We start from the raw sequence: 16774 nt of genomic DNA on the forward strand, positions 1-16774 counted from the left end.
CAGTTCGAAGAAGCAGTGCTGCCCTCTCTCTCACACACAACATCATCGGCGCCTCCATCCGGCTGCAACCACTTCAGAAGGCTGCGAACATGAGTCAGAATGATCAGTCCGAGTTGCGCTACGTGCGGTATGACAGTGCGCGGGAGAACGAATTCGTCGCCGCCATGCGCCAATTGATCTCCAAAGACTTGTCGGAGCCATACAGCATCTACGTCTACCGTTACTTCCTCTACCAATGGGGAGATCTCTGTTTTCTTGCCATGGATGACAAGGACGAGATGGTAGGCGTCGTGGTCTCGAAGCTGGAGCAGCACCGTGGGGGGCCCCTCCGTGGGTATATTGCCATGTTGGCTGTCCGCGAGGAATATCGGGGTCGGGGTATTGCGACCAAATTAGTTCGCATGGCCATCGATGCCATGATCGAGAGGGATGCAGATGAGGTACGCATCTCGTTGATCGAATGAGCGAGGAAGCGAGACAATACATTGGCCCGGTTCAATGACTTACTGTGGAATATCCTATACAGATTGTTCTCGAAACCGAGATTACCAACACTGCTGCGATGAAGCTCTACGAAAGACTGGGCTTCTTGCGCAGCAAACGACTTCACCGGTACTACTTGAATGGCAACTCTGCCTACCGGCTCGTCCTCTACCTTCGAGAAGGAGTTGGCTCCATTCGAACCTCGTTCGACCCATATGGCCCGCCGTATCCGATAGAGCAGCACAGTACCTCCACTGCTGAAGGAAATGGTAGCTGAATGAATCGAATCGGCCACACGTCACGACGTGCAATTTGGTTCGGGCTCAGAGCGCGAGCTCAAATCTCGGCAGACAATGATCCGAGTGAATAGAGACGTCTGATCACCGTGCTCACTGGATGCTCCTTTTGCTTGCGTCACACGTCAGCCGAATTCGTCATCTCACGAATGAGGGAAAACCTGGAGCCGTCCAGAGTGGCGTGAATAGGGCTGGCTCGTTGCCTTTCGGTCCAGATCATCACGAGCAGCCCACTCGGTGGTCGGGGCTTTGATCACATGATCTAGATCTTTCTGACCTCAAGACATATGGCAAACATGACGATCATTGCACCAAGGCAGGCCACTCATCAGTAACACAGGATTACGGAACACGCCGTGCCCTCTTTTCATGTGCAAGAGAAGAGTTTTTATCACACTCAACGTCAAAGCCAACTTCAAGGGCCTGTTATTCCATGGACCAACCCCAGGAGTTGTCCTCGACGATGAATTCGGCGGGCTGATTGGAAGGCGACATGAGACCTGAACATCTGAGAGTGAAATATATGATATGTATGAAGTAGGCGATTCATCATCCTGTGAGGTCTGATCTGTTTAGAGCAAACTGAATCGAATCGAAGCTTGAGGCCATGGAGATTGGGCTTAGCGACACCGTATAGTTCAAAGTGAATGGCATGTTATTTTATGTGCTCCATTTGAAACCTAGCAGACTGATGTTCTAGCCTCTAAATAAGCATTGGTCCTAGCTTTGGAATTTTCGTCATCTGACAACAACCAGCTACTTTGGCAGGAAGCTTGACATCTGCAGATCTTTGTTCAATGATCACGTTCTGACTTGGACATGAAGATGACTTCAAACTTAGAGACAGGCCACGTGGTATGTCGAATCGCCAATGCATGTCATCTACGAAAGTCTGTTGATATGTCGGGTACCGAGTAACCTACTAATATCTGATCAAACTGATAGCAACAGAAACTGATCATGCCACATAGTTCTTTCCAGTAAACCGCAGGCTTGTCATATAAGACAATGTATGTGGACTACCTCTAGCGGGCTGAGATTGGATATTTTTTCAGGTAGAAAGAAAGGAAATATCTTTATTAGTAAAAGAATGATATGAGCTTCAGTAATGTGGCTGATGCTCTAGATGCCGGGGATATGTCTCGATATCCACACTCGTCGTCACATCAATGCCATCCACTTGACTGTCGGGATCATGGTGGGGACGGTAACCACTCTTTGCCGACGAGTATGATCTTCCATACCAATTGGACAGCTTGTGGATGTCTTTGTCGCTTAGCCTCTTGCGCTCGCTCCCACCTATTAGTCGGAGGAATGGTCGGAGAGAGGGAAGACAAGCTTTAGACGGATTAGTACAAAGAGATATACACGTATTGCAGGACATGAATGTAAAGACCGAGTATCGACTCACCGGACAAAATCCCAAGATTGGTCTCAACTGCAGTCCAGCTGGAAGGGCCGATGAAGACCCAGGTCACGTCCACAGAGGGCGTCTTGTATGCTTCCAGCATGACAATCAGGCGAACGATCGAGATGATACAAATACTGCGACTCATTAGCACACGACGACTTTGGACAAGTAGAAGTGCTAGGGTGATCGACACATACAAGCCTCCCATGATGAATGCGGCACTGAGAGCAAATTTCTGAATGGTGGTCTGATGAATCTTCCACACGTATGGCAGCGGTAGGATCAAAAGAGACCAGTCTGTGATAATGTTGGGGACTGCATTGCCGATGAAGAAGGAGTTGATGTTGACGCCGCAGTGCGCCTTGATCGAGTAGTCCCAAAGTCCTTGAATCGGTACACATTGGAAAACTGTTGTCAGGATCTGGCGAGGGGGGGGGGTGTGGAGATGGTCCTTCATTAGCATACATTGTCGTGGTATAACACATTGTATTCCGGTATATGGGCACTAGGTTGGAAGATGGTCCAAGGGAAACATACCACGCCAAGTCCCCAAGCAGTGGTGATTGTTGCAATAATATAGATGGGGACGCGAATGTTGGTGCTACTGAAGATGCGCCAAAAGAAGAGTAAGATGGAGTATTTCGTGAAGACAACCGATAATGTGTATAGAATTTCGCAGACGAAAAGGTTGATATAGAAATGTGAAACGCCGGGTAGTCCCCAGCGATAGATATGCGTGCCGACACCCCGATCTATCCAGATCATCATGTCGATAAAATTCCCCGTGGCAAATGCCTGGCATGAACAATCATTATCAGTCTTGAAGTGGATTTTGTTGGTGACTCCAGTAAAGGCATCTGTCAACATCCAGCAGACTCGCCAAAGAGTCGACACAATGGAGGGAATCCTCACCAGTGCAGCACAGATCAAATAATCATCCCACCATAGTCGAGTCTTGGAGACTCTTAGTCTGCAGAACAGGCGCAGAGCCACAGCCGATACGGCTAGACCAAAAGTTGTCGAATATGTCGCTCTTAACCCGCTTTGGTGGGATGCATCGAGGTCGATGCCTGGCGGCGGGGTTAGATCCATTGTGAAGTGAAAGAAACTGACGGAGACCAAGAGAGACTCGCAAGCCAGTCCATCGGTTGATTTGCAGAGTCTCTGAAGAGAACAAAGCAAACGACACCGGACCGTCGGAGGACTGGCGTGTTAATATGCTGACTACCCTTTGGCGATTACATCCGCTTTTGAGATCACTGACCAGCATGCCCGTGATTCACATTTGATCTTCCTGTCAATGCCCCCACCTTGCATACCGATCGCTACAACTCCGCCATGTGTGGTGAGAGTAATCGGCCGGTGATGTAAACGGGTGGTAGGTGGAAATGGGGGCCAATGCTGCAAGACACGCTGCACTACCATGAGCACCAGATTCTCTTTCTGGAAGCATATCCCTGTCTGGTGGAAATGAAACGACCCGAAAATGCGAGCTAGTACTCGACACGACCTTACAAGGAGGGGTCGCAGAGTCGCCCAATATGGGTTATATTGACCAGATTCATCCGCCTGTCAACATTGGATTCTGGATTCACCGTCGAAATCCTTCAGGGCCTTTGACCGCACCAGCAAGCTCAAATTAAATCACCATGACTACTGTTCTCGTTGTTCCTGGGGCCTGGCTCACCAAGGCCTTCTATGAGCCATTCCTCCAAGCACTCACCGAAGCTGGCTATGATGCTCAGTTCGCCGAGTATCCCTCTCTGGACCCCGAGGACCCAACCGCTTTCGATTGCCACGCTGACAGCAAGGCCATTGCCGCGGTGCTCCGGCCCCTCGTGGAGGAGGAAGGGAAAGACGTCCTGGTACTCATGCACTCGTACGCTGGCATGCCCGGCGCAGCAGCTGCAACCGGCCTGGCAAAGACACAGCGGGTGCAACAGGGCAAACGCGGTGGCGTCGTGGGATTGCTTTTTGTCGGCGCATTTGTCGTGCCAGAAGGTCTCAGCTGTGCCGGCCTCCAGGGCGGAAATCTGCCCCCGTGGATCTTGCTTGACCAGGTATGTATACCACTACTGTGCGCTGGTGCAGCATTACATCGCTTATAATGTCACTACACACGTGAAGACAAGACTCCCCCTTGCTTGCAGGATCAATCAGTGCTGACGCGGGACAAGCCCTCGGCGAATCTGAATCTGGCAGATGACCCGATCAACAACTTTGCCGCGGATGTCGAGGGGACTCTGGCCCAGTCCTTGACTGCACATTCGAAACCACATGCGACCCTGTCCTTCACCTCCCCCCAGCCCCATCCAGCCTGGATGGACGATGAATTCAAGGGACGCTTGGCATCTGTGGTTCTCACGGAAGACCGTGCCGTGCCGAAGGAGGCGCAACTCGGCATGATTGCAGCCACGCAGCAGCCGTGGATCGTCAAAGAGCTGCCGGCCAGTCATTGTGCACCTTTCCTGAATCGGATCGATGATACGGTGGCTCTGACACGGGAGATCCTTGACAAGATGCTGTAGATTGCAGATTGCACGGACCCTTCATTGTGAACCGGAGGATACAGGGGCAGGGCCTTAGCTCGCCGAAGGACTGCCTAAGTTTGACTATGAGTATGGACTATGCAGTGATGTACTACTAGTGCCTGTGAGACTGAACTACAGAGGAAATTCCTAAAGGGGTAGGGCCTGTACCCGAAGAGCACATGTTTAGCGGGTAAGAAGACAGGAAGATCCAAAACATCCAGTATCATCGCCTTGAATTGTCGTCGATCATGTGCATACATAGATGAGTAATCAGCGGCCCCCATCATGATGGAGGGAGAAATCTCACGTCTCTCGCGTCATGACAAAGTTTAATCCCATGCGATCTTCGGGCATCCATTCCAAATCCTCATCTTGCATCCCCCACTGCTGCAATGCAACTGCACTGACGTCGATCGTCCACCGTGTGTTGGTCTGCTGCTGAATCGTCTCCCACATGCGCAGAAACGAGTCCCGATTATGGTAATACATCATGCCCCAGGGGCGGATGTAGGCTCTTGCTTGTTTGCGTCCTTGCTGAAACCCCACGAGCATAGTGCCGGGCTTAGATAGCGCGACGATTCGCTGGTTGGCCGCAATCTGACCATCCCAGTCAAACAGATGCAGAAACTGCGACGCTAGGACCAAGTCTGTTTGGCCCATCAGCGGAGCAAATCGATCATCGTCATTCACGTCGGCCTCGAGAAAATTCGCGTGAATGAACGAGGCTTGCAACCGCCCCTCATCCCGAAATAGCTCAAAGCCCAGCCTCCATAGATGGGGCTCCAGATCCAGCGCCCACATGCGCTCCGTAGGTATGCCATGTGCGGCCAGTAATCGCAGATCCTGACCGAGTCCACACCCGAGATCTACGATTCGGCTCTCTGGCCGACGAGCAAATTCGAGGATCTGGGGGAATTGGGGAAAGGCTGCGATGCCCGGGAGCAGAAACATCCAAAGGCCGATACAGGGAAACTCTCCTAGCGGCCATGCTTGCTCACGCTGCAGAGAAGAGACTTTGCGGTCAGTGACGCATGGTGGGCTTGGGGTGAAGAGTGGGTGGGGTGGAAGTGAGCATCTTTAGGAGGGCTCGGTGTCTGACATGCGAACTCACAATTCGATGCAGGTGTGATTTCAATTCCTCGTCTGTCAGGCCGCTCCATTGGCGAAAGACAAATTGAATGCTGGGCTGCAAGCGAGGGCCGATCTCGGGCTGGAACCAGACCGAAGTGTCAATGCCAGTCATCTTCCTCGCGCAGAGATAGAGAATCTGGGCACATTGGTCCTTCTTGCAGGGTCGTTTGTGCTTGCCAGAGTGCTTTATGCGATACTGTTACCGCTTCAACTCACGGGTGGAGTGGGCGTTGAGACATCATCCCTGGACAAGCAACCATAGCTGATATGGGCAAACCAACCGTATCTGCATCCCATTGCATTAGTGTTCAGCCCCCAACTTCTGTTCGTGTCTGCGTCACTTCATCATTGAACAGAATATTTGTCTCGACACTAATGCTGGAAACAGAAGTACATTCCGAAATACATGACGAAGCGAAACGGGAAGTCTAACCAGGTAGGCCAAACATCAAATGGCCAAGATAGGGTACGGAGTACCGACTACAGACTAAGAGTCGGTATTACTATCGGTATCTAGTCTCATTATCTATTAGGTAGAGTACACAACTACCCGACGCGACTGTATTTGATCTTTCGAGCTGCTTGAGTACTGTAGCTCAGCCGTTCTAGTCCTATATCTGAAATGATTCGATGCTGGCAGTGTTCAGCTGTCGGAGCTGGGGTTTCCCAACTTGGAACAGATACTGTCCCCAGAGCCAGAAGGGAAGAGACGCGGAATGGAAGATGATCCAAGACCAATGCAAATTACAGAGTAGCATGCTCGTGCTCCTTTCGGCCAGCCAGTCACTAGTGCGAATCTAGAGTAAGCCACTTAGTCAGAACAAAAGTACTAACGTTAACTACTAACTAATTAAGATTATGAAAGACCTCGGCGTTCAGGTCACCCGCCAGCCAGTGATCGCCCATCAACGACTGTACGAAGGTGATGGACCAGGTAAAAGACGAGAATCAGTACTGCATTCACAGGAGACAAGCTCAGATGATGTCAACCATGCTGTCGGCCTCGAATGTAAAGTAACTGATCATCACGACTACAATCTGAGTCGTGTGGGCGGGTAAGCCACATGCAGTCGAGACTCCATAAATCGGCCCCCATGTGACATCTGCATTGAGAAAAAGTGACAAGCACCGCTGCACCACATGCATCTCCGCCAAGATTCCGCTTCCCTACAGGCTCGCCATAGGCCCTGTCGATAGCAGCTGGTTGATCCCGACCACCTCGCTTCCATACACAAGCTGCATGTACGCAAAGCTCTGCTCCTCCGGAAGATGTAAGCCAGCGGTACATTCGCGGATCACCGTCGTCCATAAGCCTCGCTGGAAGGCGCCACGAGTCACCGCGTCCACGCAAATGTCGGCAAACAGGCCCACCACCACAAATTGTTGGAAGTCAGCCGTGTAGCTGGCAAAGTCCGGCCCCAGGAAGGGATCGAAGTAGGCCTTTTTGTCAAAGACCCGCTCATGTGCTTGCGATTGCACGCAGTCGGCGATCTCGGCGCCCCAGCTCCCTTCTTGACACCACGCCCGCCGACGTTGCACTTGATTACGCTGTCGCCATGTCGCCGATTGGTATTTCTCGTCCCCGAGGAATCGCACCCAAGCGACTTCGATCCCTTCCCGTCGCGCCCACTCCACCGCTCGCGGGACGTTTTCCTTGACACGATTCATGACTCGTGGGTTCTTATATTGAGTCATGAAGTCGTTTTGGAAATCCACCACAAGCAGACACGTCTTGTTCCCGCGAGGGACCCACGACGGGCTGAACAGATCCCTAGCCATGGCGGACCCCTGCGGATCCCCGGGTTTAACAGGGAGATTCGGGCCGATAGTCTGCAGCACTGCATCCACAAACTCCTTCGTCCTGGTGGTGCCACCTTGATCTGGCGTTCGTATGTTTTTGGCATGCAGCTCGTCCAGACTCACGTCCATTTGGTGGTGGACCCCCGGGCAGCCCCCATGGCGCTCCAGTAGCGCGGCCGCCGCGCGAATGGTCGCGGAGGGATTCACCACACCTTTGTTGGTGATGTCGTCTGCGGAGCCATGCGCTGTCTGATACTCACTGAGGGCCCCACCAACGGCGGATGAGAGATAGACATTCTCGGCGCACGCCATCTCTTGCGCGCCGAAGCCAAAGCGATCCAGAAGCATTGTTTGCATGATGTCGGCATACTCATTGGCACAGATCCAGAGCTGTCGACCTTTGACTCCAAAGGCTAGCAGGTTTCGGTTCATGGTATCACCCTGCACAAACTTCACCTCCACGCCAAGGGAGTTTTGCCATTCCTTGGCCCAGGTGTAGAACAGCCCGTCGAAGAGGTGGAACTTGTATACCAACGTGACTGTTCTGATCTCGGTTTCATTGCCCCAAGTCTCACGAGCACGCGCAAGAGCGAATTGAAGAACTCGCTCGAAGACTTTCTTGTTGAAGTAAGTGGACCGTGAGACCGTCTCTTGAGCAGCATCAATCGTGTTCAATCCAGAGTAAAACCCTTGTGCTTGGTCTCGTATCATCAAGATCGATGTAGACGGATTCAGCTCGAAGTGTTCGACTTTGACGGCAAACAGCCGGTCTCGCACCATGTACAGCGCCTGCGCGCTGATAGATGTGCGAAAGATGGCGCATGCTCCACGGGCAACGACCTGGCGGCAATATTCTTCATAATGATCGGCATCTAGAAGCGTCTCTGAGCTCACGACATCGGTGTCGTTGATGGCCAACAGGGACGAGTATGAATGGTAAGTTCGTGGAGATGTGACGAATTGAATTTGTAGTTGGTATGGCGCTGCCAGTGCCACAATGACCTGTTGAAAGACGGCCAACAATTCAGGACCCGTGCCGTGGCCTACAGCCAATGCAACCAGAATAGAACGCATGATGGGATGATCGATGGGGAATACTAATCGAACGAAGAATATCCTTAGTGCTTTCGCACCGGCTCTACTTTTTATACATGTTGTCTGCCAGGATTCTGGCGTTGCAACTCGACGGGCCTCGAATCACGGTGAGCCCGATGCCGATGCCGCTGCAGACGCTATCGTGAGTGAAGACCGGGCAGTGAGGGGTTCAATTGAGCCACTTTCTCACTGATCGGCCAGTCGGACCCTTGCGATTTCCAGATTGTTGGAAAAAAAGTTGGGGGCGGTTCACTTAAGAGGCCTTTGGCGCTTTGGGATGTGTCTCAAAACTCGGCCATGGGCGAGATAGAGGAACGCCGGGCCCTCTTGAGTCCTTGATAGCTTTGAGCATGTCATGCGGCGTCACTCTCCAACCCCCTCCTCCCCCGCCGTAAAAACATCACTTTTCCTCGGTTTGAGGGAACCAATGCCCCATCCAGATTGCATTGCTTTGACATTGCATCAGATCAGTCCACCTTTTTGTCCACAATGTCTGAAACCATCGAGGCTGGATTCCATCTTGCTGACAGTAATGGTTACATGCTTGGTCGAGGACACAGTGCAGCCTGTCGTCTCAATCTCCAATTCTTCCTGTGGAAGGAATCTCTGAGATTCAACATCCACCCCTCCATCCCCATCAGCTCCAACCCTGTCATTGCAGATCTCGGCACTGGAACTGGCATTTGGCTGATCAATCTTTCACGCGAGCTTCCCACGGCCACGCTCGACGGCTACGATGTCGATTTGTCCAATAGTCCACCCAGGGAATGGCTTCCAGAACGCCTCCACCTTCACCATTGGGATCTTTTCACACCAGTCCCTGACCACATGGTTGGTAAATACGACGTAGTTCACCTCCGCCTCCTCATTCTCGTCGTGCAGAACAGCGATCCGACCCCGGTTATCCAAAATGTGGCCCGTCTGCTTAAGCCTGGGGGCTATGTCCAGTGGGACGACCTCAATTACCCCGGTACCCATATCAGAAGGGCCAATCCCTCGATGAAGGCCCCGGCGTTCGACCGTCTCCGCCAATTCGTCTATTCGAATGGACGCCACGATTGGGTGCTCAACTTGCCGGAACTGTTGGCGCAGAATGGGTTTACGGACACGCGACTGGAGCATTTTGATGACAGCATTGAGCTGTCTACGGCAAATGGAGAACAACATTTGGCGACAATGGATGAGTTTGTATTGTCATTGGAGAAGAAGAACATGATGGAGGATGCGCAGAATATTCGTCAATTGCTGAAGGATGTTGCCGTGGAGGCAGTGCACGGTGTAGCTTTGTCCATGCCGCGGGTTGTGGCTGTCGGAAGAAAAGCATGAAGATCATTCGAGATGACTATTGCATGTTCTCGCCACATGCCTGTATCTTAATGACACCAGGCGAAGCTCGTACTGATGCTTCCAGAATCGTTTATCGACTCGGTGAATATCATTGTTGCTCGTCTTTCCCTTTTCTTTTGGGGGAGGGTCCCTCGTTGCAAAATAACAGACACTGCATGAGAGACTTGGAAGCCTCCGTCTGTTCACAAGAACTTCTGCAACAATAGGCTGCATCCCTAAGGGCAAAAGCTGTCTCATGAGGTCATCTACGCGCTGCGTACAGGTCATTGTTTGAGTGACGTCGATATGCCATGCCGTCTGTTCCAATGCGCAGAACGGTTCCTGTGGAGAGTAAATGACTCGAAACACCAAGAGGTTGCGCCGGAGAATTAATCAGACAACTAAGTACTAGGGTATTTTCCACAAGTGATCTCCCATCGATTCACAGGAGCAAGAGCCGGCGACAAATTGAGCGCGTCTGCCACCATGTGAGGTAACACATATTCAGCTGCGCCATGGCGTCAACTGATTCGCCAGGGTTCCAATGTCACACACTGTGGCTGAATATACGCATCATATTGCGTAACGATTCAGATCATCAGTAGCGGAAACTGTTCACCATATCATCCAGCATTGTGTGTCCTGTTTCGTTGGTCGAACAGATGCCACGAACTTTTTTAATATAGACATCAAGTTTATGTGCAGCCCCTTACGTCATCGGCCGTGAAGGTTACTTAACTTTTGGGAGCTTGGATCTAGTGGAGATCAACATGATCGGAACAATAATAAGCTTACCAGACACCCTAGTTTGAGTGTTGATAATTCTCCGAGACCGTGAAGATCACCGGAGGGCTCGAATCTTTTGGGGGGGGGCATCATAATACACCCAGATCTTTTAACTCGATTCCGTCTTACGCTGCGACTGAATCTTGGAGAGATTTTTGACATCGAACGCCGGTTCCTTTCATCATTCGCCTAATTATATTGACCGACCATCATCATGCCTATCGACCCCGTCTCCAGCGGTGTTGGCTCCGCCAGCAAAGCCAGCGATACAGCGACCGGTACAGCAACCGGTGCGACCAATACAGCGAGCAGCGCAGCCAAATCCACCACCAAAAAGCCGATCAAGAAAGTTCAAAAGACCGCCAAACCCGTTACCAGCGACCCCGACATTCCCGGGAGATTTCCCAAGGAGAATGAACCTCGCAGGCCTGACCCACCTCCGCCCAATTTCAGCGCCGGTGGTATCTGGGCATCTATCAAAGCATGGTTCGCATCGTTTGTGCCGTGGGCCTTTGATTGGTTCGAGATCTTCGTCCAGGGCTTGATCAATAAGTACTTCCCGGCACCGAAGCAGGCCGCAATGTACGAGAAGATGCTGCAGCGTCCGATCGCTTCGACCTTTCTCATCTGTCAGATGATCTGTCTTGGGGTGCCGTTGCTGGTCTTCTTGCTGGGCGTGTTTTTGTTTGCGATCATTGCGGTGTTGCTGTGGATTGTGTTGGCGCTGCTGATCCTGGGACCGGTCTTGCTGGTGGCTAGTATGATGGGTGTTTCGCTTTGGGGTTGGGGCTGGGTGTTTTACGGGTTGATCAAGTTCCTGGACCGGAAATTCCTTGGTGGAGTGATCATGCGCACTTGGGCGTTGAATGCGAAGACCGAGGATGGCGAGAAGGAGAGCGAGAAAGAGGAGGCGGTCGGAGGAGATGGGGATGAGAAGAATGAACAATGAGAGGTGGATTGAGAATGGACAGCATCGGGAGTTGGGGCTACCGCTCAGATGCTGGTCAAGTGCTGTGTTGTCGTCCCCAACGCGAAGCCCGAATGCTACGATCGATTTGTCGCTTTACTCGTTGGGGGGGGGGGGAACTTGGCCCTTTGGAGCAGCATGCAACTCCCACGGCGTTCAATAACTTGGGACTCTCCGAGGCAACCCAGACATCCTATCTTCCTCACTTTCCATTCCCCTCCAGGCAGCCTTTGAGTCTTGCATATGAAAAGTCTTCTTCATGCTTCTTCCACACACGTATAGGGTGGGCAGCTGGCTGCAAAGACGAAGTTGGGCAGGAGAGGGAGTCTTGCAACCGAGCATGAGGAGGAAATTGAAGTTGTCAACAGTTTTTGGAGCGGGACTCCCGCAACGCCTGTGCGACTCTCGTCTCGAGACGCAGTTTCCTCCTCGCCGCGGAGTGAGAATGTTAGACGAAGCAGGCATCTTGCATTGAAAAAGTGCGCCTCTTCTCAGCTTGCACTTCCACATTTGAATGTGGTGCGTGTTCCGATGTCTTCTCCTCTCTGGTCGTGGAAGTTGAACGATCAGATATTGTGTCGACGAGTGATCATGGTCGTGGCAAACGTGCACGTCTCTCGAGAGGCCCATTCCGGGCTTGGCAGCTTAGCTTGAAAGTAAATGAAACACCGAATTGCCTCAAGCCGATTCACCCCCTGGGTTATCTGATCCACTCTTTCCGGCAGGTTCTATAAAGGTCCTGCCGGGTAAGCCTCTTGGATAGCCAGCGAGCATCAGTGCACATGACTCGGATGGGAAGCTAGAAGAAAACAATTGCCCAGCTATTTCCGAATACGAGATCTGCCGGCTCAGACTGTGTGCCTATCTAACTCGTGAATAGGTATCAACCTTTGGGCCAGTAGCGATGCCGAAAGGTGTTGTGCGGGCTTGTACATAGTTGTCTCGGTGCCACCAACGCTTGGACTGATCTACGAAAGCGCTTAGTACATGTATGTTTATGATGAGCAAAGACGGGCTTCAAAGTCATCGGGGTGAGGGAATCCAGATGCACGATGATCTGCGTCTGGTCGAGTGGAGGATATGCTTGAGGGGTTTGCTGAATATAAATTCATCGAATGACCGAGGAGACTGTAGTTCCAAAATTAGGTCTTCACATCATTGTGCTCAAAATTCGAGTTTTCCAACGCCTGCTATGCACCGTGGCTTGTGGCTTGCAGTGGATATGTTTCAAAAGACAATTTCGAGGCCGAATGCAGGTGGTTGCTATTTTGGCTGAGCGGCCCTTTGCATGTGCATCCATGTCTCTCGCGAGTCAACTTGTAGCTGCGTGGGATGACAACCCTGCGCTGGATGAGACGGCAGAGTCGAAAGGGACTCTGGACTGTTTGAAAGTGCCTATAATAAGTAGGTGAGTTGAGTAGACATGGAAGTGGACGCAATGGAGGTGAGTCGACAATCTTTGCTGCGTCGCACGGTAGTAAGCATTTTGCTGTTTAAAAGGCGCAGTGAGCTCGGGGGAGCGGGAAGAATCGATGTATGAGGGCAAGAATGCGCTGTGTTCAGATACGTTCTGGTGCCTCGTGAATTGGGACATCAAGTCTCTTTTCTCGGAGAGTCAAAAGATCCAGATCATGTGAGAGAGGGGCCAGAGCCGGTATGCTGGGTGGGATGCGCTGGGACGTACCTACAATACCTTGCTCTGAGCATGGATTTTGTTCACTGCTTATGATAATGGTTTGGCACGGAGAGATAGCACGCTCGACTCTCGAGGGGCTTCCCTTCCAGTACACTCTGCTGTCTAGGTTTGCCCACTTCATGCCTTCTTCTGATTTGCTTTTTCCGCTACTCCCCTCGAGCTCAGACAATCCTATTGATTGGGGTTGGTGGCTTGTCAGACTCAGACTACTCCAAATGTCCGAGAGGGACGTGAGGGGGCATAATCATAGACTCGGGACTTTCTCTGCCCGAGTGAGCGCTACCACATGCAGGTATGTTGTGCTGCTGCCAAGATCCCCCTGCACCTGTGAGACATACGAATCACTAGCGTCGAAGAAGCGTCGCACCTGTCACTGTGCCGGGCTCTGGCATGGAGTGCCGGATCAGCATGGCCATGCTCTTATGGCATGGAACTCGGATCGAAAACCTGGTCATGGTCGGGGACGTGCTCAGGGCGAGTTCGGGTATACTCACTCGTTACCGTATGAAGCTCCTTCCAAGTTACTTGGCAGTGGGCAGTTAGTAACTTAGTACTAACTGGGTACAAGGGGAGTACATTTGTACATGAAACTGCGATAATTCAATAGTTGTTGCCTAGCAAATCAGGCTCTGATTGACGACGATTCGTCTGCGTATGATTTCTTATCATCATCATCGACCTTTTTCTGATCCACTCGAGGCGGGTCTTGTCGATCTGACAAGCGTGGACCATTCGCAAGGCGTGCTGGCCCTGCTCGAACTCAACCTGAAACTGCCCGTCACTTCATCTGGTCGGCCTTGAGACCCCGTTCCCAGTCCATCGAGGAGGGGTTCGATGCGTATGCATACAGATGCAGACTATGCATATACAGGCTTCTAGGTAGTTCAGAGATGGACCTTGACTCGACTCGTTCACAATCCGGTATTTCCACCATTCACGTTACTATCTGGGGTGCCGCTGAGTGTACCTATATTTAGGTGTGTATACTGTATACTCGAAAGTTGTACCGGTACCAGCCTCCCAGGCGAGGTCAGCACCAGTATCTGTAGAAAAAAGGGTGCAAGGTTAGGACGGTAGAGATTCGATCTCACTGACGGACCTTTGACTGTACCCCCTCATTCTTTCATCTTCTTGTCAAAGACAGTAGGCATCCTGTGTACGATAGTACCTTTTTAGAATGACTGACTAGGCAGGTACCTTACTCAAGGACATTCCGTCCCACATGGAGGTCTCGTGGACACGGAAGACGAAAGTCTAACTCGGCCAAAAAGCCCTGTCTTGCACTGTATAGTGTATTGTACATGATTATATTTGCGACAATAAGCCGGGCCACACCGGATCTGATCTCTTCTTCTATGAGTAGCCCGGCTACTTACTAGGTAGTAGGTAGTTAGTAAGTAGTACCTACCAGCTAAGTATTACTAGACTGAATACTCTTCCTTCACCCCATTACATTACAGTCGAATCCCAACTCGTCTCACTTTCCTACTCCTGATTTATGAGACTGGAGAGGGGGGCGCAGATTCTCCACCGGCCCTGTTGTCATTTGAGGAGAGACAGAGTCAGTGCGGACTGCGGCCCCGTTTGCCTTTCCCCAGTCGTGCTTCCTCGGATGCAGGTACCAGTGGGCCGTGCAGAGCGTGAACGTTCAGAGCACCAACCAAGCGGTGAGTTGCTGCGAGATTTGGAGCGTGCATTGAAGACTGCCCGACACGAGAGAAAGAGAGAGAGAGGGAGAGAGGGAGAGACAGACAGACGGTACTACCACTCACGGTAGTCATTGTTCCAACTTTCACAACTCCGCTGGTGAATGTTGATAGCGTCTCATCTGTCATCTGGAAATAAGGAATGGGATGGGTGGCTAAAATTGAGGGACCGAACCTACCTATCCTGAATATGACGAGCCATGCACCCGAAAAAATGCATCTTGATCGGCTGACTCCCGGGTCACACTTGGCTTGATTGACATGATTGGTGATCAGCGGAGATGTGAAATGTAATACGCCGCGACACTCTGCAGGAACGAGACACTATGATTATGGACTCAAAGAGTATGGAGTACGTCCTGCATAGGATGAACCACTACCAGTACCTACTACCTAGTACCACTACCTAGTCAGTCGACCAACTTCATATGCGAGGCGGACTCGTTCGGACATGTGGATCATCAATTATCTACACAAGAGGAATCTCAGCAAGATCTATAATCTCGAGATAGTGATCTATCTGAAATCCGGATAATCACTTGATCGGCGCCAAGTATTGCGCAGCGCGCAATCAATTGCCCTCCGAACTTGCGCAATGCAAACCAATTTCCGACACCTATCAGATCAGGTAGTGTTTGACAAACTAACACACCTGCCAATGTATGGATGTACAGAGTACATCATGATCCATTCGTACTGTAGTACTGTAGGTGAGGTACGTGCTCGGTCGGATGCCTGACGCGCAACCATGAGTCATGTCATGTGTCCGGATCCCAAGGCAATGGAAGAACATGGGGTCGCAGCAATGGAACAGCTCCGGGGTTCATAACGGAGATTGAAAGTTAGTGTCGTAGAGTTCGCAGTGTATGGCCCCATCCAAGTCAATGCACAATTAAGTTTATCAAGCGCGGAAAGAGCGGCCAAGTGCTCCCGTGTGAACCTGGAAAGCGTGGCCAGTGGCCACTGTTCAGGTACCACTAGTACGTTGAGGCTTTGAGCGAGTATACTCAAGTCCATACAACTACCTAGATGAGATTCTCCTGGAAAAGATTACGGCCGCACCTCTTATCATTTTGCACTGCACCTTGGATATATCTATATGCGATTGGGACTGTGTGGACGACTTTTCACACAACCCGTAAACCAGACCTAGATTGACGACTCATTTTCATAGATCCGACTCTGAATTCTTGTACCCAACTGTCTACTGACTACGCAGTTGTCTCAGTCCTTCCATGACCCTGTAGGCCTGTACCACGATCGGGTTGGTTCCGTGGATGACTGGCTTGTCAAGTGGCAAACTTTCAACGGCAATCGAATCTCCGGGACTGGACTGGCTCAGGGGAAAGACGATCGGCATGAATGAATGGGGGGGGGGGGGGGGGGGGGGGAGGGGGTATGGGCGCAAAATCACTCCCATCCAACCTTGGAAGAGGTGAGGGCTTGAGCGATCGAATCATGAAGCCGCTAGTGTATGCACGTCTACAAATCTTATCACCTTCATACCTTTATGGGGGGGGGGGGGGCAGACACCGCAGCAGTGCAG

At 51.4% G+C, this 16774-nt stretch overlaps 7 protein-coding genes across 7 annotated transcripts; 4 read left to right on the plus strand and 3 right to left on the minus strand.

Annotated features, from left to right (window-relative positions):
- Positions 1–89: 89 nt before the first annotated feature.
- On the plus strand, positions 90–760 carry N7539_002043 (peptide alpha-N-acetyltransferase MAK3; the record flags this gene model as incomplete). The annotated part of the gene is made up of 2 exons (XM_056931646.1): positions 90–440; positions 527–760. 2 exons carry the CDS (start codon positions 90–92, stop codon positions 758–760), a joined length of 585 nt encoding a protein of 194 aa, XP_056793677.1.
- A 1121-nt stretch (positions 761–1881) lies between these two features.
- On the minus strand, positions 1882–3282 carry N7539_002044 (putative integral membrane protein; the record flags this gene model as incomplete). Its single annotated transcript, XM_056931647.1, has 4 exons — positions 1882–2117; positions 2191–2324; positions 2388–2641; positions 2728–3282. The coding sequence occupies 4 exons, from the start codon at positions 3280–3282 to the stop codon at positions 1882–1884; spliced, it is 1179 nt and encodes a 392-aa protein (XP_056793678.1).
- A 557-nt stretch (positions 3283–3839) lies between these two features.
- N7539_002045 (uncharacterized protein) lies at positions 3840–4718 on the plus strand (the record flags this gene model as incomplete). Its single annotated transcript, XM_056931648.1, has 2 exons — positions 3840–4250; positions 4341–4718. The coding sequence occupies 2 exons, from the start codon at positions 3840–3842 to the stop codon at positions 4716–4718; spliced, it is 789 nt and encodes a 262-aa protein (XP_056793679.1).
- A 306-nt stretch (positions 4719–5024) lies between these two features.
- On the minus strand, positions 5025–5881 carry N7539_002046 (class I SAM-dependent methyltransferase; the record flags this gene model as incomplete). The annotated part of the gene is made up of 2 exons (XM_056931649.1): positions 5025–5734; positions 5833–5881. 2 exons carry the CDS (start codon positions 5879–5881, stop codon positions 5025–5027), a joined length of 759 nt encoding a protein of 252 aa, XP_056793680.1.
- Positions 5882–7019: 1138 nt separating this feature from the next.
- Positions 7020–8726, minus strand: N7539_002047 (isochorismatase family hydrolase; the record flags this gene model as incomplete). The annotated part of the gene is made up of 1 exon (XM_056931650.1): positions 7020–8726. One exon carries the CDS (start codon positions 8724–8726, stop codon positions 7020–7022), a length of 1707 nt encoding a protein of 568 aa, XP_056793681.1.
- A 510-nt stretch (positions 8727–9236) lies between these two features.
- On the plus strand, positions 9237–10073 carry N7539_002048 (uncharacterized protein; the record flags this gene model as incomplete). The annotated part of the gene is made up of 1 exon (XM_056931651.1): positions 9237–10073. One exon carries the CDS (start codon positions 9237–9239, stop codon positions 10071–10073), a length of 837 nt encoding a protein of 278 aa, XP_056793682.1.
- A 1000-nt stretch (positions 10074–11073) lies between these two features.
- N7539_002049 (seipin co-factor family protein) lies at positions 11074–11808 on the plus strand (the record flags this gene model as incomplete). Its single annotated transcript, XM_056931652.1, has 1 exon — positions 11074–11808. One exon carries the CDS (start codon positions 11074–11076, stop codon positions 11806–11808), a length of 735 nt encoding a protein of 244 aa, XP_056793683.1.
- Between the last annotated feature and the right edge of the window lie 4966 nt (positions 11809–16774).

This window comes from Penicillium diatomitis (assembly GCF_028827545.1).
Source record: "Penicillium diatomitis strain IBT 30728 chromosome Unknown utg000002l_segment0_segment0, whole genome shotgun sequence".
NCBI classification, from domain to species: domain Eukaryota; kingdom Fungi; phylum Ascomycota; class Eurotiomycetes; order Eurotiales; family Aspergillaceae; genus Penicillium; species Penicillium diatomitis.